The sequence below is a fragment of the Anolis carolinensis genome, chromosome 4 (genome assembly GCF_035594765.1).
Source record: "Anolis carolinensis isolate JA03-04 chromosome 4, rAnoCar3.1.pri, whole genome shotgun sequence".
Classification (NCBI taxonomy): domain Eukaryota; kingdom Metazoa; phylum Chordata; class Lepidosauria; order Squamata; family Dactyloidae; genus Anolis; species Anolis carolinensis.
Genome location: NC_085844.1, coordinates 183956318 through 183982314, shown reverse-complemented (window position 1 = coordinate 183982314; position 25997 = coordinate 183956318). Strand labels below are relative to the sequence as shown.

The window sequence follows — 25997 nt, the reverse complement described above, 5'->3', positions numbered from 1 at the left end:
ATACAGAGGTCTAAAATTTACATACTTTAACTCTTTTGAGCTCTGCCCTTCCTCCTCAGTAGTATTCATATGCTTGGGTGGGTGGGGTTTAAACATAATTTAGAATTGTGTGTTTGATATTAGAGAACACAGAAAGAAGTGAATAATTGGGGGGGGAGGGGATAAACCAAGGTGAACTTTAGATGGAACTTCATTGCCTTTTCTCTTATGCTTTGTATCTTTCTTGTGCTTATTCAGTAATTCAAACTGTGTTAAGATCCAGATAGGGGCCAGAATCATGGCTTGGCTTACACATAATTAATGTTACTAACACTGTTGCTATGAATGTAATTCATGCTCCAACCTACTTTGCCAAACATCAGCTGCATTTTGGAGAAGCAAAGCCATTCTGCTAATGATAATTGCATGGTTGAATGATGTTTCCATCAGATTTTGGGTGGTCAGGCCTGGAGTAGTTAGATATTTGGTTAAACATAAGCTGATACAGGATTCTGGCCAGGATCTTCACATATGTGAATATTTCACGTAATGAAATGCAACTATATTAAATAAATATTTAATGTACATCAGTGCTTTTGTCTGATGTGGTGGACTGGCAATTTCCCCCCAGAGTGCCAGGAATTTTCTGCCATGCTGTTATTATATTTACTTTCTTAGAAACTCACCACAAACTGGTCTGAAGATCCACCACTTGGAGAAGCACTTATCTACATCATTAATCCAGAAAGTACATTTTCTTGGGAGAGGATTTGGGCTTTCAGGGAGCAATGTGATGTAGTAAAGTGGTTTACTATTGGGACAGGATTGTGGGATACAGGGTTTAAATCCCCACCCACCCATGGAAACCCTCAGAATGAGCTTGAGAAAAAATCTCACATCCTTAAAAGAAAGCAACGAGAAATCACTGGCTACATCTCCCAAGGATACAATTGCTATAAATCAGTGTCAACTTGAAAGTAACAACAACTAAATCAGTGCTTCTCAAGCTATCTGATAGACTTGGAATTTTTCACCCAATGTCTTAAGACATAGTATCATATTTGTGTCACAATATTACTGTGTTCATTGTCTCCTGAAAACTTGATGAAGACCAATAGACAATAGCTCACAGGCTAGTAGTTTCATGGACCAGCACTTTAATATATATAATATCCTAACTGTTTAGTCTCAGGATTTCTAGTCTTCTGCACTAGCTGAAAACCAGCTCCACATAATTTTGCAGTCATTCAAAGTAGTGTGTGTTGAAAGGGTCATAATATGACACAGTTATAAACAGAGAAAGGAGGGAGGACTGTGACGCGGGTTCTACTTTTGCATAAGTAGGCAAGCACTGGATGCCACTCTATCCAGATATATTTCACTGTATTTCACACCTACAGACTGGTGTTGTTCACCAACACATATTTCCATAATATAGACGTCTAGGCCATAACTGGAAAAATGCCAGAAACTTGTGCTGGGATTGCTTGGTTATTTATATCTCAGCAAATGATAGCTGAATATTTTGATCAGGAAAAATCATGTATATGCTTCATGTGGAAATCAGTTTAAGTGCACTCTTGTCTACAAACACAGAAACACTCCAGAAGAACAGTACAAAGGCACCAGAAGATAGCTTTATATATAATATATATTTACTTTTAAAAATAAAACTTCCATTGCAAGGCTAGAGGTCTGTACAAACTACAAAAATAAATCTTTTTTCTTTTTCATATAAATAATTTATATGGCATGACAATATTTCAGGTTAAAAGGTCTCCAGCACACCCGCTACACAATCACATGCACTCTCACATGCACAAAAACACACATGCACACACAGTGTATCCCCTTTCCACCATTTCCCCATGCTTCTCTGGTCCCAAACTGGTTGAGGGGTATGGGGAGCACCATTTCTATTATGAGTTTCCTATTAGCACTTAGCTGATTTTAGGCAGTGGGTGGTTGGCACGGAGAAGGGAACAAATGCAAGAGAAATTTCAACTGTTACTTGATTCTAATCTCGACAGTAGTTTCTGGACTACCTATGATAGTTCTGGGCTGGCAAATGGAGCAAATCCAAATGGCTCAGCCAGACCCTGCAATGTGGCCAGTTTCTAATGGGAATTTCCTCTGGTCCAGCAATCATGGTTCACTGTAAATGAACAACGTTGATTCATTTTAGCTGGAGGCCCAGACTTACTGAAGAATTCACATTACAAACAGGCTGTGAAAACCTCAGGAGAAATTTCCTTGGCAGCAAGAGATTAAAAGGGAATCCAATATGGGCTGGAGAGTAAACTTACAGCAGTCATTGGGTACAGGGAGTTCTTAAAAATAAAATAACAATAATAAAGTGCTGGGGGTTAGAAGGAAGAAAGTAAGGGGGGAAATGACTCCAAGGTGAATCAGAATTGCTCTCTCACACAAGTAAACTGGTTAGCTGTGGTGCCTTGGCTACTGTGTCCAAAGGGCACAAAACTGCATTCTCAAGCAGGTCACCATTTCACAGAAAGCCCTCAGAGGGGTACCCTCCAGGCTAGCAAACAACGGGTAGAGGGTGGCTGAAATACCTAGTTTACATAATTCTAAAGGCAAAGCTGTAAAGTGTTTACACACAGAAAACATCATTAACACTGTAAAAAGAATAAACCATCAGTATCGAACAGTTGGCAAAACCATGCTCAACAACATCTGCAGTTGAAAGGGAAGCTTCCTAAAACATTACAAAACCAGCAATTGAGACGGTTGAAAAGTAATTTTTATCCCAATCCTCCCATCTTTTTGTTAAAAGTGTGTATGTTTGAGACTGTATCCAGGTCAACGTGACAATATCATCTGCATTCACCCTCACTGATTTGTTTTTCCAAGTATTAGCCAGTTTCCTATTCCACACAATAAAATGGATTTACTTTGACAAATTGGGCAGAAAAACCTGCAGAGAAAAACCAGAAAGTGAGGATGGAAAACAGCTGCCCCACATCTCAGGCCATTGTCCCAAGATTTGGGGTATAGGGAGCTGTGGATTCCCCTGACAGTTGCATCACTAAGAATTTTCTGAAATTTTACTGCCCCACAGTTGTTTACATTGTCTCTTCAAAGCCTTGTTGGCAATAAAAATTGTAACCATGTTTAGACATTACTTCTATTAGTTTGCAATAATCTCTCAGAAAAACTGCAGTGCTCCATTAGAACCAAAGTCAACTGGTGAATGAATGGCACTCTATCGGTTTATATTTGTCTCCCCTTTCCTTTCAATTACATTAAAAAGAAAGGAAATGATAACTGACAACACTTTTAAAAAACTATTTGTTCCTATGTGGCACAATTTAAAGTGCTGTCCAAAAAACCAACACTTTAAATTGCATGGGGAATTCAGATCTCTGCCCTTCAACTATAATGAAAAACCTGACGTGTTCAGTAAAGGAATTGTAATTGGTTAAAAGGAAATCAAGCATTGTCAGATGCAAATGGAACTTGCCCTTCAATGCTCATCCTACTGCCCAGTGACTGCTTATTTCTAGATCTTTAACCAAAGAAGATGAACAGGAAAGATTGTTTAGAAACAGAAGCAGCAACCAGAGCGATCATACTTTGGTCAAGAAAATGAAATGTTGTATCCAGCCCTTGGTTCTCCCTTTGAACACTTTCTGCTCTAATGACTAGATGGAGAATCTTTCTGAGTGAGAGAGACTGTTGTCAAATCCTTCCTGGATCAAATTAAGGGGCAATTTCTCATATGAAATTTTCCTACACTGAAATTATATCTGCATAGGAAACAAGGAAACTCGACAAATCACAACTTGTGAAGTGTGGGGTCCCTCTCCCCATTTTACTACACCTATGAAGGCTGTCTCAACACAGGAAGACTGTTTATGTGTTAAGATCACAAATAGTGTGTGTATTGTCCCCATTGAGAATATGGTATAATCTATAGTTTTGCTCAGGGCCCTTCCACACAGTCATATAACCCAGAATATCAAGGCAGATAATCCACAATATCTGCTTTGAACTGGAATAGCTGAGACCATGTTGCCATATAATCCAGTTCAATGTGGATTTTATACAGCTGTGTGGAGGAGCCCTCAGTGAGGACAGTGAATGACTGAATTTGCCAGAAGAAAGTCCAATCTTCTTATTAAAGTGTTATTCTCTCTAGAACATCAAGTTCCTATTTGAAACAATCCAATCATTACCAAAATAGTCCTCAGGTACAAAACACATTAGTACTATGTTGGAGTTTAAAATACTTTGTGAGAAGCGCCGTTTACAGTATGGAATCAAAAACACAGATAAATCCACACCTATACAAATTAGTTTTCCAGACATCTCAGTTCTGGCTGAGCAAGGAAAGCCGTTTGCAGGATTCTCAGGACCAGAAAACTCTGTTCTGAACAATCTCCATGCAGTTGCCATTTGTCTTCTATTATTTATAGTGCAATGATGTTTCTGGGAAATTATGAAGCTGGGAATAGAAATACAGTTCTAGGAGATTCTATAGATTTGCTTAAAGGACACTTGTATGAGAGGTTGATAACAGACTGAGAAAAGAGGTAAGCAAGCTGAAAAGGAGGGCACAGAAAAAATGTTTGGGAGCATAGGGAGGGGTTTTAAGAAAATCCAGAAGAGCCCTATGGCAGATGCAAGCACAGGCATTTGTGCTGGTGGAGGCAGGAGCAGAGCGCATCCTGTCCCACCAGCTTGCATAGAACGTTAAGACACACGGTGCCCCTCCATTGCATGCTCCCTTCACTCCATTCTCTCCCCATTACACCTTCACCCTCGCATTTCCCCTTAAAGGGATACCCCCACTTTTTTTTAAATGAGGGATCTGTGAAAATAATAAAAAATAATTATTATAATTTTAAGGGTAAGGGTTTGTGACTCTTTTTATACAGCTTAAAATAATTATCATAATAATATTAATATTAATATTAATAAAAATAAAAGAATAGCAGCACAATATGGGAGAACTCCCCCCACATACAAGTTGAGTCCTGTTCTCTCCACGGGAGGGTAGGCGTTTGGGAAATTCTCATGCCCTGTCCTGATGTTGGCCATGAGATGCTTCACATAGCATATGGGAAACAGCCCCTTTCATTCCTCAGGTTTGCTGGGACTGGAGCTTTCCCTGTCTCTAGGTGACTGGGACCCAACACTCTTTGGGCCATCGATCCAATGTAAGGACATAAACAACCAATGTTTTGAAGTCATAAGCTCCAGCAACCAAGAAACTGGTGTGTTTTGGGGTGGCAGATACACCTCAAGAAACAAGGCATGGGAGTATGGAGAGCCAGGTGCTGAGAGATTCTCCCATCAACCTTTTCACTGAATGGTTACTGCAGAAGCTCATCTGGCCTCTTCAGTTCTCAAAGGCACTGTCTACATCTACAGTTGGTCAGGCACAGAGGAAGAACTTCCATGGGTCCAGCATGCTTCACATTATGTGTGTGTCTGTGTGTGAACCATCTGGGTCCCTTTCCCCATGTGAGATGCTGTGTACATCCCATCCCTGAGGCACGAGTTTGAGTGCCAGGACCTTGACCTGGCAAAATGGAGAGCTAGTGTCTCTGGTTGAGGTCCTGCAGTTCAAAGCTGTCAGAGAGATCTATACCAGACTCCTCAGGGCCATCAGATTCAAAGCCCTCGTGTGTGTACCCCTGGCAGGAGCCAGGCAGGGATGGGTGCAAGGCCAGCATCACGGATGCAGTTGCTGTAACTGTGGCGAATGTGCCACCAGGTCCAAGAGGTGGCACTTTGGTGCCGTGGGCAGCGGGGTTGGTCCGAGGGGGAACGGGGGCAGTCCGAGCTATCCGGGGCCCTAGTCCATGGTCTGTCTGCTCTTGCTGCTTTGAAGTCTCTTTAACCTCTGTGGCAAAGGGAGGTATGTGGCTTGTAGGGATTGTGGCTTGAGTCCACTCTGGGCTGCCCAAAGACAGAGGCGATTCAAGGCTTGTTTTGCAGCTTTTCACCACCTGCCCAGGAAAAGAGAGACCTGTGAGTATGTTGGATATGGGAGGGAAGTGCACAATAGCAAAATACTTCTCAGAGTTTTGGAAAGCAAAGCATTAATTCAACAAGGAAAAAGTTGAGACAGAAAAAAGACAAGAACATATTCAGGGTAGTTGTGCTGATCATGTAGCAAAATAGAACATCCAAAATCCACAAAAGAGCAAGATCCAACTAACATGAAATCCTTCAAAGTTTCACTACTTTTCTGTGGGTAATAGTTGAAATGTTATTGGGATTTACTGAAACTTGAACTAAAAGAAAAGGCCCAGATGTCCCATAATTCCTGCTGACCTTATTCTACTCTACTGTGTAGTGCAAGTCTTTTATAGAGATTGTAAAAGCTGATTTTAGAAGGAGACACCTACCCCAATTATTAGATACACATGCACACTCATGTAAGTGAGTTAGAAACCAAAAGGCCTAGTTCTCTTTCCTGCCTTTCCTTCTACTTCTGGAAAAACCAGGATTCTGAATCTCTAGACTCCTGGTGGGTACTTACAGTAATTTTGGGGAAGCTGGGGCTTTTGCTGGCCTTGACCAAGATGTGTGACTGTGTAGGTGGGATGATGTATGTGCTGCGATCATCTTCACCAATGTCTGATGCGCCAGTGCTCTCTGAATAGTATTCTGAGTCTGAAGAGTCACTAAAGGCCCCACCAGGCTGGCAAACATAAAAGCTGTGATGGTTGATGGGTGGTGGGACAGGTGATGGTGTTGGAAGGCGGCTGCCATTATCAGCTGGTGTGACCTATAGGATGATAAGCAGGAAGTATATTGAGAATCTCCAGCCTTTCAAGTGTTATCTCCATTGCAGTCAATAAAATAGATCCTAAAATCTCTTTATGATAGGTAAAAAGAGTTGCCAAATGCCCCACAATGTTGGCAAACATAGAAGCTGTGATGGTTGATGGGAGGTGTTTCACTCTTGTATTGCTGAAGGTTTTACATAAGGCTTGAATGAACACTAAAACAATTTCTTCCACCCCAGTCTGACAACAAAGTTTGAGATTGGGGTGCAAGCCTACTTCATGGTTCTCCATCCAATCACCCTTAAAAGAAACAGCAGTTCTCTTACCTCTGCAGGTGGTCCAATGATAGATAGAAGGACAGGCAATAGGACTAGACCATTGAGCAGCCCCAGAATTGTCAGGATGGTCAGCACAGCGAAGAAATACCTGTAGTGAAAGAAAGAGGTCAGTAATGGCCATGTACACAAATAGCATAAAATAGCACCTTCATCAGAATAGTTCAATATTGCTCTTCCTGTTTTATCTCTCCTTCCCAGTAACTGAGACCTAGTGTAGTCTTGCACTCAGCATGAGAGGGAGCCATATTTATCCTGATGGTGGCAGATACCAATGCAGTATGGCACCCAACTCTCACTCACAGTCCCTCCCCTTCTTACAATTTCACACAAATGCACTGACTATGAATATGACTACATACTCATGCAGGTTGCATAGTTCCCTCTATCTGCCCAAATTCATTCCTAGAAAATTTGTTGGCTAGGAATTGAGTGGTGATTTACTTGCATTTTCTAACTAAGGACATACAAGTGAAGTGGCTCTAACTACTGAGCCTGGAGCTTCTGGAGATGCAGGTGTAGCTCAGGGAAAACACTTGCACCAGTGAGTGTTCTTTCTTGGTTTCCAATCTCCACCTCTCAGATTGCCCCAAACTGGACAGACCTGACAGCGGCCCATGTCCCCTTGCCATAACAAAAACTAGATGCAAGAGCTAATCCCAAGTCTCCAGTTAGCCTTGCTCAAGCAACTCTGAATATCCTTACAATCTACATTGCCATGGACGAATGTGCCAGATATGAAATAAATGACCCATACAATTTTTCCTTTAACCTCCTTCATAACTAGTACAACTAGTCAGCTACCAGTCCTAGGGGGTATTCACATTACATGGTAACAGGGGCTTGTGCCATGGCTCCATCCAATGACATCCTGGGATACGTAGTTTGGTGAGCTACTTGGAATTGTCTAGTGCTACAGGTGTCAGGTAGGGAATTCTGAAAAGTTTATGGAAATATAAATCCCAGGATTCCATAGGATTCAACCATTACCCTTTATGTGGAATCCACTGCTATAATTGTCCAGTGTGGATCCATTTATTCCAGGACTGCTGTGCATCTTACTAGATTTTGCCTTTATTTTCATTCTATAATAATTGTCTGATGTGACACTGTCTACATTTTCAAAAGCCCACAAGGAAGACAAGTATCCCATCCTCTATTGACTTCTTCTCCTGATATTCTAGGGATTAGCCCACAGGACATTACCTCAGAATGAAATCAAATTCGGATCCAGCCAACATAAGTACACCAAGCAGAGTAGAAACAGCACCATCCATCACAGGGGCAAACATGTGTTCTAGGGCCACAGTGGAGCGCACATTTCGGTTGCCAATGGCTGTGAGAAAACCCTGAAAAAAGATAAACAGTCAGAATAAAACATAACAATAGTGTGGACTGTCCAAAAAGACTCATAAAAGAGGACTAGCAGCCACATTGCATCTCAGTGACCCTACCCTGGAAAAAAACACAATGAGCCAAAGGCCTAAGCTGTCCTTGTGATTGGTGCTATTGCTGGAACTAGAGCAGAAATGCAAATTCTCATTTTGTTTTCTTCAAAAGCAAACACAGTTTGGGCTTGGCTTTTCATAGTTCACACAGTTATGTCCTTATGTTTACACTTAATTAATCCAGAAGAACCTTGGGTTTTGTATTTAATAAAATGCTAGGAAGTAACACATCCCTTTAAATACATATCCAGAATTCACTGGTTCTGCCATCACTATTGATCAACTCCTGATAGCTCAATGATAACACAGACAACTAAAATACTTCTGTGTGTACCATCAAGACAATTAAAAAAAATGAAAACCCAGCATGGTTTGAGTGTTGGACCTTTTTCTTTTTGATAACACATCAAAAGAAGCCTTCATTTCCCATGGTTCCATCTCGTCACCATTCCCCTCACTTCCCTGCACCTTACCTACCAAACCATTTATAGTTAGAACTTTCCCTTTATTGATTTGCCTATGATGATATTTTAAAAGAAGAGAAAAAAGAATAGAGGAAAGGAAAAGAAAGATAAGTTAAAAAGAAAGGAAAGAGAGACAGGGAAAAATCCATTAGGAGTATGATGTTGATGTAGCAGAGTGGCAGTCCTTGCAAATTCAAGGATCGTGGCCTCCCCTTTTTGGTTTGTACAGAGTTTTAAATATGCTGCCAGATATTTGTGGATTGATCTTTCCTCCTTTTTTATGCAAGCGATTCATTCATGAGCTGCAAACTCCAAGAGGTCTTTCACTTACCAGAGCTACGTGTACAGTGAATTCCACACCAATGCCCACTGACGCAATAAGGATGACCACAGGAATGGCACTCAGTTTGATGCCCATCAGGCCCATGATCCCAAAGAGCTCAACTGTCATCATCGCCAGAACAAATACCTGGATTAGAAAAAAAGAAGAAGAAAACATTAATACCCTTCTGCAGAAGCCATAGTGCTGAGCATGGTTATAGCAAAAGTTGTTTACAAAGTCAGAAAGCAGAATATTCTTTAAAACATTGTGTGGTAAATAAATATTTAGGATCTTGACACAAGCCTAATTCTCTTTATCTCTCCTTCTCTCATTTACAGAACCGTTTCTTTTACTCCACTACTGTGTTTACACATACAAACCCCCTAAAGGCCCTGCATTTTTTTTCCTCTGCCACTTGATAAGTTAACAAAATAAAAGGATCTCATATAGAAAGAAGAAATCATTCAGTGTATCTAAGTTTGTGCCTATCTTTAAGACAGAATTTGGATTTTGCACTGTTGACAGTTACTTTCGTTATTAAGTATAATTTTCATTGGTCAATGATAAATGTTAACAGCCAAAAATATATTATGACAATAGTGCAAGGATCATAAACTTAAAGGTATTGAGCTGGCACTTAATTAATTAATAACCCATTGCTAATCTTTATAAGAAGACATTCAAGTTCTACAAGCAGATGAGTGTAATTTCTGAATTAAGAAAAAATACAACCAAGTAGCAAAGGATATTTTATATTGAATTGTTGTGGAGCAAAGGGGTGTTTAAAACACAAATGCAAAAAATATTTGCAGATTGGTTTCTGTGCAAGTTACACATGACCTTAACTCCTTCAGCACCATGGAGAGAAACAACAGCAAACAAAAAAATGTTTACTTTTTGCTCCAAAGATACCTTTCTGTTTTAAATTGTATATGGCAGCAGATGTACCTTTGATACTCTGTGCATCTACAGCAGGAAGTTATGAGCAATCTAAATTCCTCCTGGCATGCACTATATAATCCATACATTTTTAAATATCTGTCAATTGTGAATATACATTTCTACGGACATTCTGCATTCTTAAAAAAAAACCCTTCATACAAACTGGTCTTCATTCTCATGTTTTAAAATCTAAATTATACCTATGTTAATTATATAAAGACAAATGGTATTTGATAACTATATGGACTTTTTGTATAATGTCAGGATGTTAACATTATATAAGATGTAAATTGACACCACTATTAATGTTATGTACTCTGTTATTTGTAAAAAATACTCACAATGATACTAGCGGTCCAAGGGTTGAGTAGCAACAGAGTGCACACCAGGAAAGTGCAAACCAACACAATGCTGATGGCCTGTAAAAGCCAGTGGCGGAGGCCAATATATTGCTCCCAAAAGAGGAAAGGATAGCCACTAGGGTAGCTGAGCACGCCATGCATCTGGGCCACCTCATCACAGATGGCACGCACACTCTCAATCGCTGCCACAAAGTCCGAAGTCTGCCGCAGTCCATTGAGGTAGAAGGGGAACTGAGCAAACTCCAGGGGCTGTGCAACCGGGACTGTCAAAAAGAGAGGATTCCGTCAGGTCCAGTGACCTCCTGCCCCCACTCTTTTAGGACCCAAAGCAAACTGTCCCATTTAGCTATATTCTCACCCATTTAGGCACAGCCTGTAACTATGGCAAAGATGTGGAAGAACCACAGAATGGGAGAATAGGACTGAAATGATGCACTGAAAGGCAGAACAGGAATGTGGTTTAAGCTTGCACTCACTTCGAAGGTTCTCGCCGGTGGCATCATACTTGTCATGGATCCATTCTGGGGGCGGAGGATAGAAGTTGGCCTGGGAGGCAGCAAAACCAAGGGGGTCGTTGCTCACCCACACTGTCAAGCAGATGTAGAAGATATCAGGGGGAATTATCCCATTCTCATCCACCAGGCGGCGAGTGGTCAGCTGTGGGGCAAAAAGAAGAGTGAGAGAGGTCTTTGGCTAATGCTCCCACACAGGTGCAAGCATATAGGCATCCTTTCTAGGGAGTGGTTCGCCTTTTCCAAAATCAGGAGGATTTCCTGCATCCTTCCAAATTTCAGTTTCCAATGAGACCCCAAATCCCTTCTCTCTCTGTACTGCAATCCATTTTTAATGAGGGTTCCCTCATGGACTCTCTTTACACATAATTCTCAGGACATTGTTTTTCTCCCTCTCCTCCCTTCCAACACCACTTTGGCTTGGACATCCACACTTACTTGATTAAGATTGAAAGGTTCCTTCTTGTTGCCTGTCTGGATGAGGAGCTTGTAGGCCAGGGCACCATCCTCTGACCCATTGCGGTAATTCTCTCTAGTGATGAGTCCAGCTTCCCAGTCCTGGTCAAAGGCTGCCTGGAGACCTGAGGGCAGAGTATGTACATTGTGCCATCTGTGCCTTAAGAACAAAAGTAAATTCTTCCTCAATTCATTAGGAAGAACTTTCTGATGGTAAAAGTGGAATATTTTGCCTCAAAGTGTGGTGAAGTCTCCTTCTTTGGTGTTTTTAAAAAGAGTCTACATTACCATTGTTTTGTTATGTGTGTTCCTGCCTGATGAACTTGGGTTGGATGGCCTTTGTGGTCTCTATGACTTGTGGTTTAGAACAGTAATATCATTTCAGATAGCTACGCTAACTTTAGAGTTTGGGCCTACCCCAAGGAAAAATATATCACTTAAATAAGACAGAAGGAAACCTGAATGTGTATGCATGTTGCTCATTAGGAATACCCACCACAGCTATATGCATGAAAACAGAAAACATGATGGCAAGATATAAAAACTGCCTACACGAGAAGAAGTTGCCTAGAACGGGAATGTTCAATAGCAGCCTGGAACACAAAGTGCTTGTCAAATAGAGGTATGGAATTGGCTGACTGAATGAGTGTCCCTCAGCTACCGGCAAGTTCACAACAAGAGCATCCTGTCCTGAAACCTGGATGGCATCCCATTCCAATTCTTTATAGAAGGAAAGTGAAGGCCAGTGAAGAGAACTGGCAAAGAGCCCTTCACTCACCTTGCAGCCAATCCTGGAAGTAGTGCAGCCACATTTTAGGCAACTGGTGCTTCTCATCACGTACAACATACTGGATGGCATCGAAGGCTTGGTGCAGCCCATAGAGGGCCTTCTGGGAGTTGGGGTAGTCAAAGCCACCCTTGGTCACCACAAACATGTTGTAAAAAGAGAAGTACTTGAATTGGGCTGAAATGAAGTCATGCTCCTTTGTACCTCGTGGAACAATATCTGTCAGGTAAAGTCCATCATGTACTTTGGTTGTACCGTAGAGGCTCAGACCCAGCAGCGCCAGGAAGAGGGCTACCACAATTCCCTGAAAATGCAGGAAACAAGGTGTCAGCATGGTTTCACTTGGACAACATGTTGGATTTTATAAAGTACTGGATCTCCTGGTTCTGCTTGCTTACTTGGAACTATTTTGGGATCCCTTACAAGGACTGAATGTCCTTAAAATAAATGGGAATCACTTCTGACTAGATATATACAGCACTGCATAGAGACTTAATCACAGGCTCAGTGTTAGCGTTAATGCATTTATTCATTCTTAGTGAATGTGCATATCTCTTTTAATGTCCAGGCTAAGTCTCTTGTAAAATTTTCAGGAGTTTTGCTTGTAACCCTGAGGTGCAAAATCAACCAACATACTCTCTAAATCTCTGTTCACTATTCTCAGGGGAAAAAAACCCATCCTGCTGGCTAGGAGAACACAAGGGTAATAGAAGAAAGGGAAGGTATTAGCTCTCTAGGTTCATTGAGATTCCATCAACTTGCAAATAAAAGATGCAGAAACAAAAGCTCTTAATGGTTAAAACCCCTATCTCCTCCAACTGTGGACTGGAAGAGAAAGGGGAGGGGAAAGCAAAACACTTTCTAGGACGTGAGGGAGCCCTTGGCTTTGTGTCTGAACAAGGCACAAATTAGTACAGAGCAGAGTGGACTAGAACAAAAGAGTGGGAAGAAAGATCTTTGATGCGAAGGTCCAGAAAGCAAAAAGAGAGAAAGGGAGCAAGCTCAGTTGAACTGCCCCATCTCTTGCTTTTTCCAGTTCCTCAGCTGCTGAAAACCAAGCACTATATGGCCAGCTCCATTCTGAAAAAAGGCCCATGAGAGAATATGAACAGAAACACAGTCACAATTGGCTAAGAATGTCAGGAAGCCTTGGATCCCCTGACTAACCATGCCCAAATCACAGACTTGCTACTCCAAGTATCACTCTCTTCTTTCTCCTTCATGCTACCCAAACCCTCCAAAAAGGTTCTTTTCCACCTACCTTAGTTTGGTTCTGCAGAAGAATGGGTGCATATTTGTCCCGAGCAAAGTTGGAGAAGTTCCATTGACAAAAAGGAAATGGCACACAATCCTGGGCACCTTTGCCCTCATCCATTTGTGCCAGAAGATCCCGGGTTGAGCTTGCAGGAGTGAAGATCTGTGAGCCGAGAGGGTTAGCAGGTATGAGCGCAGAAGGCGTGGTGAAGACATGCTGTGTGGGAGGTAAGATGGTGACCACGTGGCAGCCAGAAGGGTCACACTGTGTGAAGGCTTGCACTGTAGTCGTGATACGGGTGCTGGTGGCCAATGCTGGATGGCCATGTGGATAAGGAGGTACAGTATGGTTATCATTTGCATCAGCATATTCTTGAGGCTGGATCTGGATGACGCGGGAGGAGCAGAGGCTATGGATACACAAAAAGACACAGTTTCTTAAACTGCCGAAGTCAGTCCTACCTTAAGAAGCATATTGCAAGAGGTTCACTTTCTAGTTCAGATCCTACACTTTGTTGTTGCTATCAAAAAAAAGTCTAGATGTCTAGGACATCTAACAGTTGTTTCCAAGCATGCTGGCTCTATTCATATCTTGATTTGTTTTTAGGGATGAAGTTTAGTCTTATGAAATAAATATTTTCCTGAAATACTGTTACTGATTGTGCACCTGTGTTTTGGTGCCTTGAGCATTTTCTCCCCTTGCAGCTTCAATGGATCCCCTGTTGTTTTGCCTAATGACTTTCCCAAACCACAGCTGCCATCCATAACATTGCTTCCCTCTCTCAGGAGATTTGATCGATTGCCCAGCTTTGCCCTGGAGAGAGCAGGAATGCCGCTACAGAAGGGCTGATATATGGGATTTTCTCTCTTCAAAAGACAGTACCTGTAGAAGCAGCACAAAATGTCAAGCCGCTTATTTTCACGTCGGTGAAGGTCCAAGCTCAGGATGGCAGGAAAGATGAAGAGTACCATGGCAAAGTTAAAAACAACTACAACAGCAGCCTGCAGCAGTGGAGATAAGAAAAACAAAAGAGGAATTGAGACACATTGAAGAGCTTGAACCATCTGGCCAGTGCCCCTTCAGATTCACTGAGTCCCACCCACACTTTGTCCCAACTTTCTGTCTTTGGCCAACACTAGAAGATAGCTCCTGAGAATTTTGCTGTAAATAAATCTGGACTTTGGGCTGAAAGATGTTATTTGGTTTTGATCAGTAAGGTAAAATCATGGGCGCAAGCATTGGGTTCAAAGGCACACCTGCCTTGGAGAGCTGAAAACAGAATGGCTTACCTGCAGAGAGAAGGCACGGAGAGCTGGTATAGGCACAAGGGCAGCCATGAAGAAGGCTATCATGTTATTGACAGAGGTAAGCGCTACACTAGTGCCACTGCGCCGGAGGCATTCACCAGTCCGCTCCTGTTTTGGACAAGTGCAAAGGAGAAAAAATGAGCACAGAATGAAAGAGTATGCACTGAGAGTACAAAGAAACTCAGTGAATTATACAAAATAGGTACATAGTCTCACCTTGATGGGGACATGTTGGCTGGTCTCGGTGAAAGCATGAGCCAGTAAGAACATGTCATCCACACCAATGCCCAGTGCAAGGAAAGGCAAAACCTGTTTAGATACGAAGGGAAATACATAAATACATAAATACTCTGCTTATCTGAATTCAAATTGCTGGAATGACATTTAAAACCCTAAAAGGCTTGGTATCTTGCAGGTATGCCTCTACCTATACATATCCAAGGATTCAGATCTGCTAGAGAGACCCTCCTCTATATCTTATACTGCATAAAATTTGGGAAAGGGGCTTCTGTGGCACCTAGTTGTGGAATACCATCTCCTAATAAGAATGGTTAGTGATGACACTGTCTTAATTCTGGCGTCAAATGTTTGTTTTATCTTTTGAGGAAAGGTAATAATGTTGCCCAAACCTATATAAGAATTTTTAACTTCAATTCCTCTTTTGATCGCAATCTGTCCAGGTTCCACAAAACTTAGCTGTTCTACAATTGTCTTTTATTGCTTCAGGCACATTGAAATGGGAAAGTAGCAAATATAGCAAAGTAGCCTTCTTGGGCCTCAGAGAATCCACGAGACAACAAGAAAGTGCTTTTTACAATATAGCATTCTCTAATCACATGCTAAGGCAATGGAATCACCTATAGTCTCAATTTAGCTGTAAAAAGAAATCTGAGTTATTGGGTTATTCTGATTTTTCAGAAACGGGTAGCACTTGGGTAGGTACAGTTCACACATAGTCACCAAATTCCATTTTTGTAGCCCCCACAGGTTTCTAAACCATAAAGATTTTTTAAAATTTCTTTTCTGACCCAATTTTGGACTGATTCCACCTCTCCTTACAAGGTAGTTCCAAATGCAAGAACATAGCTTGCAAGCATGGCAGTTTTGCTTCCCCCCCCCCTCAAAAAAACCCCAACCTTCCAAAAGTCTTTGACTGAAAACTGGATAAATATGGCCATGGAACCAGTGGCATTACATTACTTGTAGTGCTGTATAATGTGGCAGTTTGTCTTTCATGTGCTGTCCCACCTCTCTGACAAGGATTGAAGTGTGGCAAAGGTTGGCATGAAGGAAGGTGGACCTCACCAAAATGCAACATACCTGGGTGGTGGCTGCATTGAATGAGATTCCCAGCAAGGAACAGAATCCAAGTCCTGCTGCCACTGAAAGGGCAACTAGAAGAACCCCAGCCAAGCCAACAGCACCCTGTGATTTGGAGCAGTCCCAGCGCAGCATGGTGACACAGGCATATGCCAGCTGGAAGAAGATGAAAGTGATAATTAATGCCGAGAAGGGTAGAAATACTTCACGCTGGTCTTCAGCAGGCAGGAAAGGATCAGGGGCAGCAAAGTCCATGGAAGGAAACTACTACATACCATCAGCAGGTATCCGCCAGCCACACGGATGGCACTCACATCTGAGAAGGATTTCATGATATCATTGAGTGTGGTGGTGGAGAAAGCATGTATGGCCTGGGAGGAATTTGCAGGCAGGGATTCCTGGGCCAACTGGAAAGACACAAAATGGTGAAATATTAGGAGACAAAGACAGCTAACTCAGTGGCTTCATTCATAGCAGGATCCTAGTCATCCAGATTCATGCAAAGCATTCATTTACATGACTGCTTTACTCATAACATGGGAAATCTGGTTTTTGATTAAGCATGTGTTGCACAGTGAAGGAATCTGTTTCTAACAAGCACTGAATCCATTCTCATGCATCAGCAGGATGTGAAAGATCTAAAGGATAGGATCTACCTTTGGTCATTCCAAAGCTTTCATCCCATCCAACATGCCATTAATGTCTACTTATATCATGCCATAAAGCCTACTCAAATACATCAGATCCTTTTATGAATCTACAGATAATAATGTACATTTTTAAATGCATACTGGCATGCAGTGCCTATCAGCTCGGATCCACATGCATTGCTGCAACTCTCTGGACACTTTCCATACTCACCATTTCAGCCTTTTGCAAATGCATTTGTGCCTCTTTACCTATACCTACAGGCACTGTGTTTGCTTCTAATAGCCCCCAAACCTTTGCACCAGTGCTACACCTCTCTTCCCACCTCACCTCAACAAATTCCCGCTGCCAAGCCTCCAGCAAAGCAGTTGCCTTCTCCTCACTCCAGTTGATGTCATGAATCTCATAGTCATCCCGATAGTGCTCAAAGAGCTGCCGTGGGCTCATTAGCAGGAACATGCTTTGTAGGGCTTCAGCTCTACAGAAAGAGAAGCTGGGTCAGGCAAGGAGGCACAAGTCCTTTGGATCTAAGCAAGAGGAGGGAGTCCTGCAGTCCTTCAGACATTGTGAAATCCCTATCATACCTCACCACTGGCTATGCTGACTGGAGCTAAAGTCCAACAAAGTAATGAGTGCTACATATTTCTCAGAGCTGCTTTAGGTCCCATCAACCTATTCATGGCCACTTGAGAAAGAGGCCAGCTTTCTTCTCACAATAAGCCCCAATTTGGACTTGGCACACATGTTTCCATCTGTAATTCCTTCAGCCCAAGCAGCTGCCCCATGACCACCCCCATATAAATGTCTACACAAAACATATATGAATCATGCTCTGTGGAAAACAAACCACTGGATAAATCTCCAAACATAGCAACCAGGAAGGGGGGGGGGGGGCTCTGCTAACATGCCTTTGATTGTTAATGGACATGTGATTTGTGTTTGTGGCAATGTGCACTTGGCTCACTGTCAGCATGGGAAGCTATATCTCTGTGTCTTAAAGAGAAAGCTTTTACATTTATGCATTCCAAAAATGCATGGAAAGAATCAAAACTTGCTATAAATGCACCTCCATAAGAGTCAAACATATTTCATATATGCACATGAGGCTTTCAGCATTAAGAGTGCAAACATCTCTTCTGCCATTTTCTAGCAGCTTCCCTTGCAAGGTATTTTAAAAGGAGACCTAGGACCTATATTATCATTATTATCACCATCATTCCAGTTTTTGTTTCCAGTTCTCTCCCTATTTTGGCAACCTTTTGTCATGTCTAGAGAAGGAGGTTTCAGGGGCACATTCATTCCAAAGAATTCCCTTCTGGGAAAAACTTTGTGGTGTAAGAAAATATCCATGTAATGTATGCTACATTACATCAAAATAGTGTGAATCTGCAGATCAGAAGGCTGTGGAACCATCATGAGACACAGTATTAAGTATAGTGTTTATGTGTCCATAGCCAGCATCTAGGTGTGGAGTAATTTAGGTGCATTTGAGCGCCTCTGGGCTGTGGATTGGTACAAGCAAGTGTCTATGCTGCAAGACGGTGTCCGCATCAGCTGGAAGGGGCTGGGGTCAGCGGAGGCAAAATTGAGGACAGCTGCCAAAAGCTCAGGGATCATTACAAATTCCATGGCTCAGGAATGTCTGCCAGTTGCTACTGGGGTCAAATCATGGACAAAATTCTCCATGCCATCAATTTACAAGCTGGTCTAGGAAGGCAGATTATTACAATCTGCAACTATGCGAGGAATAGGGTTAAGAGTCCAATCTGCTTCCAACAACCATGCCTTATCTTGCTTTCCTAATTGCCCTCCCAATTGAAATGTAAAGTGTATGACTTTGACTTAACCCCACTGACCACCTCACTGACCATCCCATTAGCATCACTTGCAAAGAAAAGCTGTCTACTTTCAGAAATAATGCAATTCCTGATCAGAGACCTTCTATTGACATCATGGACAGACAGACATGCAAACACATACTTACCTCTGTAGTTTGCCCTGGGAGTCCTTTGCTGTGGCACCTAAAATTAACTCCTCTTGCCAGTGCATATATTTTTTGGAGAAGCCATGGCAGCCACCGGTGAGCTCAGAAGGGATGTCTGGTTCCTGGTAGGTGCATTAAGAAGTGATTGTCAGACAGCAGCATTAACTTAGAACACGAACACAGGCATTTTAGACTGGGATTGAAGATTGCACTATAGTCCCATCCCCATCTCCTACAAAGATATCTCTACGTATCCCCTGCCTCTTGGCTCTTGTTGTATGTAAATTTATCATAACCATTAACAGAAAATTATTTTACTAAAGATCTAGACTAGCTGACGAATAAAACAAAACCTATGGTAGCTATGATCAAAAATTAACACAAAACGTTGTTTCTTGGTAAATGTCACATGTAAAATCGGGGAGGGAAGGGCAGGAAGTATGAGACACGGTATACTATAGTGGGCTTAAGATTGAGAAGACTCATTTCCTGACTATTGTGTGAAAATAAATTTGGAAGAAAAGGTCACGGGGACTGTACATCAAGAGTGATACTGAATGATCCTTCCCCTATAAACAAACTATTGCTCCCAGGTTTCTATGATATCTCCTAACAGTTTTCCAGACATTATTAAAAATGCAGATCTTAGGTGCTATGAAAGTAGAGGAGATTTGATCCTTAATGGCTGGGTTCATCAGGAGCAGGGGGCAGCTTTAGGCCACAAGTTAATATTAGCACTGAATGTAGCTCTTTATTATCCCCTTTACAGTAAATGGAAATTGCCATTCAATTTTAGGTCAATACTTCAAATAGGTACTTAGGAGCAGTACCAATGTATATACTAGATCTACCTTCCAACTATAACCCCATATGGCCAATATTTTGCTGACAAATACCTGATAGACACAAAGACACTTCTGCAAACAGTCAAGCTGTCATAATGGTGGATATTCTGCCAGTTAAATAATATCAAAGGCTCAAGATGCTTTCTGGAAAGGCTTTACTCTGCTCTCACTTATTATCCAGTGGCATGACACTGACTCTGGAATAACTAAGTATTTACAAAAAAAGTACCAAAATAATACACTTCTTGGAAGAGCGCAATGTCTACCAGGATGAGGCAACTTCCCAAGCCATTTTCTGTTCCAAAGTGGTTCTAAAATAGTAGTAGGCTAGGCTGATTAGATAACAACTGACTAGCTCAAGTCCTTCCTATAAGCTTGATGGCTGATGGAGACTTTGAATTTGGGTCTCACATAAAAATGAGTATTTTAGACACTTTATAGTATATTTAAATGTACATTGTCCATCTCTCAGCAGCATTTCTCTTATTTTCAGCTAGCCACAATAGTAATTTTTCAAAAGTCTACCTGGCCACTATGACATGGATGAATTCAGGTTAGCTTGATGACATTTATGCAACTAAACAGATAAATATAAGCAGCAGCACTGGCCAGGATAATAGTCAACATGTTGATAACAATTTTGGTATCCTAAACTGCAATCCAGTGTCTCTTTCCAGTTGGCCAAAAAGCTGAATTTGCAGAATAAGCTCCAACTCATATGCATGTGCATAAACACAGGAGTGAAGATATGCACTTGCTTCTCACAGGGTGTTTCCCTCACATCTAAAAACATCTCCTTCCTGCTCCTGTTGTGGCAGCAAAAGAAACTGGATAGGCGTAATGGTAACAGTCTGGCTTTCAAGCCCGGAAATGAGGAATTATGCCTGCAACCCCATCCTCCCACTCCTTGCACTTGCCCTCGGTCATATATGCTGTAGTGTGTGTGCCCTTTGCATTCCCCTCTGCTCTCCAAAAAACTTCTAAGCTGCCATCTGTTCTGGGACACATTCCAGCTATGACCACCTGCTGGCCAGCACTTGCACTGCGTCTGTCTGGACCAGCACCCTCACTCCTGCAGATGCCTTCCTGGCCGAGTGCCACGCATTCCACACCTCCTCACACCCCTGGATACTCAAGGGCAAAGTTAATAAAGTGCGGGAGGGGGACCCCACAGTTAGCCTAGCCCTTTTGAGGACACACTACTTGAAAAGCAATCTCAGGCATTTTTGCAGTTGAAGGAACTCTATAGTATCTTTTAGACTACTCTCCTCTCCTTTCAAAGTCCAGCCAAGAGAATCAGAATCCTAAAAGTAGAAGAGACCAAAGGCCCACCCAGTCCAGCACCCTGCCATGTAGGGATACAGAATCAAAGCAATCCTGACAGATGGCCATTCAGAATCTGCTTAAAAACCTCCAGAAGAGACTACCACTGCACTCTGAGGTAGCACAAATAGCTCTCTATTTCAAAAGCTGGAATTATCCGCCTGTGTGTCCAAAGGAAAGTAAGTGTGGCATAGTGGTTTGAGTGTTGGACTTGGATTCTGGGAAACCTGGGTTCAAATCCCTATTTGGTCATGGACTCGTGGAAGATGTTGGTCAAGAAACACTCTCCCAGCCTCAGAGGAAGATCTCCTCTGATTAAATATTACCAAGAAAACTCCACGATAGGATTGTTACCATAAGTCAGAAATTATTTGAAGGCACATAACAATACATATGAACACGTGTCGTGTTATTTAATGTGTATCCTGCCTATGGTGAGCAAAATTCAACTTTTGATTAGGTAGTCTGATTTAAGAACTGTTTGTTAAACTCCTGGTTGATTGTTGCCCACTGAAATTCTGGCCTATTGGGTTCATTTAGACACAATTTCCACTGAGAGTGAATTAGGTTGGGTTAAGGATAAGAAGGCAATTCCACGCCTCACAAATATGTTTGAAACAATTAAGCCAACAAAATAAAAGATTATAAAATACAATTGTAAAACAGTAAGAAGAGCAGAGAAACAACATAATAACAATAATTTAAAATCTGTCCTCAATGGAAGGTTCTGGAAAATAAAATGGCCTTCACCTGGTTTACAAAAAAATCCCTATTACACTAAGATATAGTTTTATAGTTCCAACATATTCCGCAAACTGACTGCCTTTATCAAAAAGAACTTATCTCCAGTGACCATCCTTCACACTTCTGAAAGCAACAGTGACTTTTCCCTGTCTGTTCAACATGGGCAAACAGCAGGTTCTTGGGCAGGAACTTTATAAATTGGGGGAAACAGCATAAGGTAAAGAGCTAAATATTCTGTTCCTGAGTCTAATTGTTCCCTTCAGATGTTTTGGGCTAAAAAAAAACCCCTACCTCAAATCTGATCATAGAACTATTCCTCTCCCCCCTCCCCATTTCATATAATTTAATTGCAGGTGGAGAAGTCTATGATAGAAAGTTCCTTCTTTCCATCTGAATGAAATGAAGCATCTCCTACACATTGGAAGCTAGATGCAAGAAATTCTTATTTCCTTAGTCTGCTTCTATTTATCTATCTGTTTCTCCCTCTCTCTCCACATGCTCACACAACGTAGGGGAAATCTCTAGCTCAAACCTACCTGCTTGCTTTGGCTGTTGGGGGCACTGGTAGGACATTCAGGGTCCGAGGGGTCAAGGCAAGGCCGCTCCATATAGGCCTGACCAACCTCTGCCTTATCCAGCATCTCCTTGAATCCTTCCAGTGAGGCAAACTGACCCAGCTCCTCCATCAGCTGAATGGGGTCTAAGTTGGTCCACTGGATATCACGTCGACCGCTATGGAGAGAGAACACTGTGGTTAATAGGGCATGTAGGGTATCACTCATTGATATTTTTGACCACATTTGTACCTGGTGCATTGGGACTACATAATGCCATGCATTGCTACTAAGAGAGCAACATGTCATGAATTACCATAAATCGCACACCATTGTGATGGGTATGATGATGGAACATTAATAATAATAATAATAATAAAACTTTATTTTAAACTATTAAACTATTTCCTTTGCAAAAAACAAAAAAACAAAAACATATCAGCAACTCTATATCAGCAACATCATCGACATCAGCCCCATTGACAGCAACTCTACACCAGCAACAGACCTGGAACTATGAAAACTCTTCCTATTAATTCCAATAGTAGACTATTACAAAAAAGTATACCCTCATCCACATTAAAGCTTGTTAAAACATGTAACTCAGAAGTGAGGTTGGTGGCATTTGTGTGTGTGTGTGCTTGAGCATGCATGTGTATGTATGTGTGAGGTACAAATGTTTGGCTGAAAAGCCTTTTTCTTGTGTGTAATTAAGTGCCATGAGTGCCAAAGACAGTATTTATTTTGACTTTGATGAGTAAGAATATGGGAAAAGAACACCAGAAACGAAAGCCTCATATGCAACTGCAATCCAGCTTTTTCTGTGAATTCCTCTGAACTTATATCTTCTCTGCCAAGATCCTAACTTTCCTTTTTTTGTTATTTTCTTTTGGTAATCTCAGAATAGTTGTGAGTTTCATACCTCTTTTCCCCCCTAAGCGATGACTTTTATAAAAGTATTTTTATAAATCAGCATTCAGGTTACTCAGGGCCAGCATGATATAGTGTTTTGAGCAATGGACTATGACTCTAGAGCAGGGGTCCCCAAACTAAGGCCCGGGGGCCGGATGTGGCCCTCTAAGGTCATTGACCTGGCCCCCGCCCTCAGTTTTAGACTTAGACTCACCCAAAGTCTGAAATGACTTGAAGGCACACAACAATAACAATCTTACTTAACTTGATTATCTCATTGGCCAGAAGCAGGCCCACACTTCCCATTGAAATCCTGATAGGTTTATGTTGGTTAAAATTGTTTTTATTTTTAAATATTGTATTGTTCTTTCATTTACCAATATTGTGCTATAGTAATACAGTAGAGTCTCATTTATCCAAGCCTCGCTTATCCAAGTTTCTGGATTATCCAAGCCATTTTTGTAGTCAATATATCGTGATATTTTGGTGCTAAATTCGTAAATACAGTAATTACAACATAACATTACTGTGTATTGAACTGCTTTTTCTGTCAAATTTGTTGTAAAACATGATGTTTTGGTGCTTAATTTGTAAAATCATAACCTAATTTGATGTTTAATAGGTTTTTCCTTTTTTTTTTTCGTATCAGGAGCAACCGGAGTTGCTTCTGGAGTGAGAGAATTGGCCGTCTGCAAGGACGTTGCCCAGGGGACGCCCGGATGTTTTTTGATGTTTTTACCATCCTTGTGGTAGGCTTCTCTCATGTCCCCGCATGGAGCTGGAGCTGATAGAGGGAGCTCATCCACACTCTCCCCAGGTGGGATTCGAACCTGGCAGCTTTCAGGTCAGCAACCCAACCTTCAAGTCACTTAGTCCACTACGCCATCTGGGGGCTCCATGGCTTTTCCTTAATTCCTCCTTATTATCCAAGATATTCACTTATCCAAGCTTCTGCCGGGCCATTTAGCTTGGATAAGTGAGACTCTACTGTAATATAATATATTGTGTATACATATTATATTATTAATAATATTATGTCATACAATATAATATTAATAATACAATATAATATTAATTATACATTATATATTAAATTTAATATTACTAATAATATTACCATATAGTGGTATAGTACAATATAGTAATATATAATGCTAATATTGTGCTATGCTAATAATATAATATATTGTATGTACATACAACTTGTAAGCCGCTCTGACTCACCTTCGGGGTGAGAGATGGTGGGATATAAATGTAGTAAATAAAAAAATAAATAATTGTTGTTGGGGGATTTTTGCACTCCAAATAAGACATGTGGAGTGTGCATAGGAATTTGTTCGTTTTTTTTTTTCAAATGATAATTCAGCCCTTCAAGAGTCTGAGGGACCATGAACCGGCCCTCCACTTCAAAAGTTTGAGGACCCCTGCTCTAGAGAGCAGAGTCTGAATTCCCACTTGGCCATGAATACAGACTGGGTGACCTTGTGCAGCTCATACCCCCTCAACCTCAGAAAGAAGCAACAGTCTTGCCTAGAAAATCCTGATAGATTTGCTTTAGGATCAGAAAGCACACAACAAGAAATGTAGGTTTCTTTGAGTCTAGGAATTTCTCTGAACTTATTTCAAAGGCTAAACTTGACAGTATGTCTATGCTCCAGCAGACTGCAGCTTTGAGGATCCTACAGAGAAACAGTAAGAATACAGATGCTGTAAAATAAGATGTAAAAAGATGGACAGTTCCCTGAACCAATACATTAAAAACCAGATCTGGCTGTTCTTATGTACATAATGTTTATAAGGTGATATGCCGAGATCATATGCCTTGTGCATTTTCTGACACATATGTATGGTAGACAAAGGAAAACCACCTCTGCAGTGGAATACTGCAGAGACCTGATTGAATCCAGCACTGGCTCTATCAAGATGTTAGCACGCTGGCGTTAATTGCCCTGACTGGCTGCACAAGATTCATTTAGGGTGGGAGGGGTTTGCATAGTGCAGGGACAGGGCTTCATCCCCTTTGTTCCCATGCATAACAGGATCAGGCATGCTGCTTTCATTTAGCATCTGGTTTGCAGTGCTAACTCCAAAAGGATTGCTGGACAGAGCTTCCTCCTTTGCTAGGACCTGAACTGCATGTATGTATGTGTTTATGCCCTAAGAGGAGGGTCATATGTAGTGGTAAGAGGATTCATGGAGCAATCCTGAAGAAAAAAAAGAAAGCTTGTAACAAGGACTGTGCTGTTTGTTGCACACAGCACTTTGTCGAGTGAATTTGTACATAGGTATGCCCAAACTGGTGTGCCCTCCCCCCATGTGGCTGTGGCCAAGATCTTATGTGGCCATACTTATGGAACTCTGCTGCAGCTCCTGTCACAAACCCCAAGAATCACAGTGCTATTATAGCAGTCACTCCCAATTACCAATCTGTGGCTAATGAAGAGCTGAGAGGATAAGATAAGAATTTAGGTATATTCCCTTAGCCAGACACAGACTGAAGACATCTTCTACCAAGATCCACTGGGATTCTCTGGAGATCTCGGGAAATGATGCCATTGGTGTGTCTGGCTATGAGAATGGATCTAGGTGCTTCTATGAATGGATTCTGGTGCTTCTCTGATTCCCATTGCTTTCCACCAGCCATAGAATGACTTAAGGGATAGTTAACTGAAGGAATGTAGTAAGTCTTGAGAATGCTTTGGGTATTGTGGAGAGAAAAAGGGAACACCAGATTCCA

The 25997-nt window shown here is 41.6% G+C and overlaps 1 protein-coding gene across 2 annotated transcripts in view; it reads right to left on the bottom strand.

Moving 5' to 3' along the window:
• Positions 1–1612: 1612 nt before the first annotated feature.
• The window catches only part of ptch2 (patched 2), a 60725-nt gene continuing 36340 nt past the window's right edge, over positions 1613–25997 (bottom strand). For both annotated transcript variants that reach the window (XM_003220264.4, XM_062978361.1), the window contains exons 6-23: positions 22331–22526; positions 18883–19004; positions 17229–17376; positions 16526–16657; positions 16251–16406; positions 15147–15239; positions 14913–15038; positions 14506–14624; positions 13630–14032; positions 12360–12672; positions 11564–11706; positions 11090–11270; positions 10593–10876; positions 9319–9456; positions 8282–8424; positions 7067–7166; positions 6491–6739; positions 1613–5954 (exon numbers count right to left, since the gene is read on the bottom strand). In XM_003220264.4, the coding sequence (XP_003220312.2) occupies positions 5541–5954; positions 6491–6739; positions 7067–7166; positions 8282–8424; positions 9319–9456; positions 10593–10876; positions 11090–11270; positions 11564–11706; positions 12360–12672; positions 13630–14032; positions 14506–14624; positions 14913–15038; positions 15147–15239; positions 16251–16406; positions 16526–16657; positions 17229–17376; positions 18883–19004; positions 22331–22526 (3460 nt within the window). In that variant the 3' untranslated portion in view covers positions 1613–5540. The remainder of the gene's footprint in view (positions 5955–6490; positions 6740–7066; positions 7167–8281; positions 8425–9318; positions 9457–10592; positions 10877–11089; positions 11271–11563; positions 11707–12359; positions 12673–13629; positions 14033–14505; positions 14625–14912; positions 15039–15146; positions 15240–16250; positions 16407–16525; positions 16658–17228; positions 17377–18882; positions 19005–22330; positions 22527–25997) is intronic.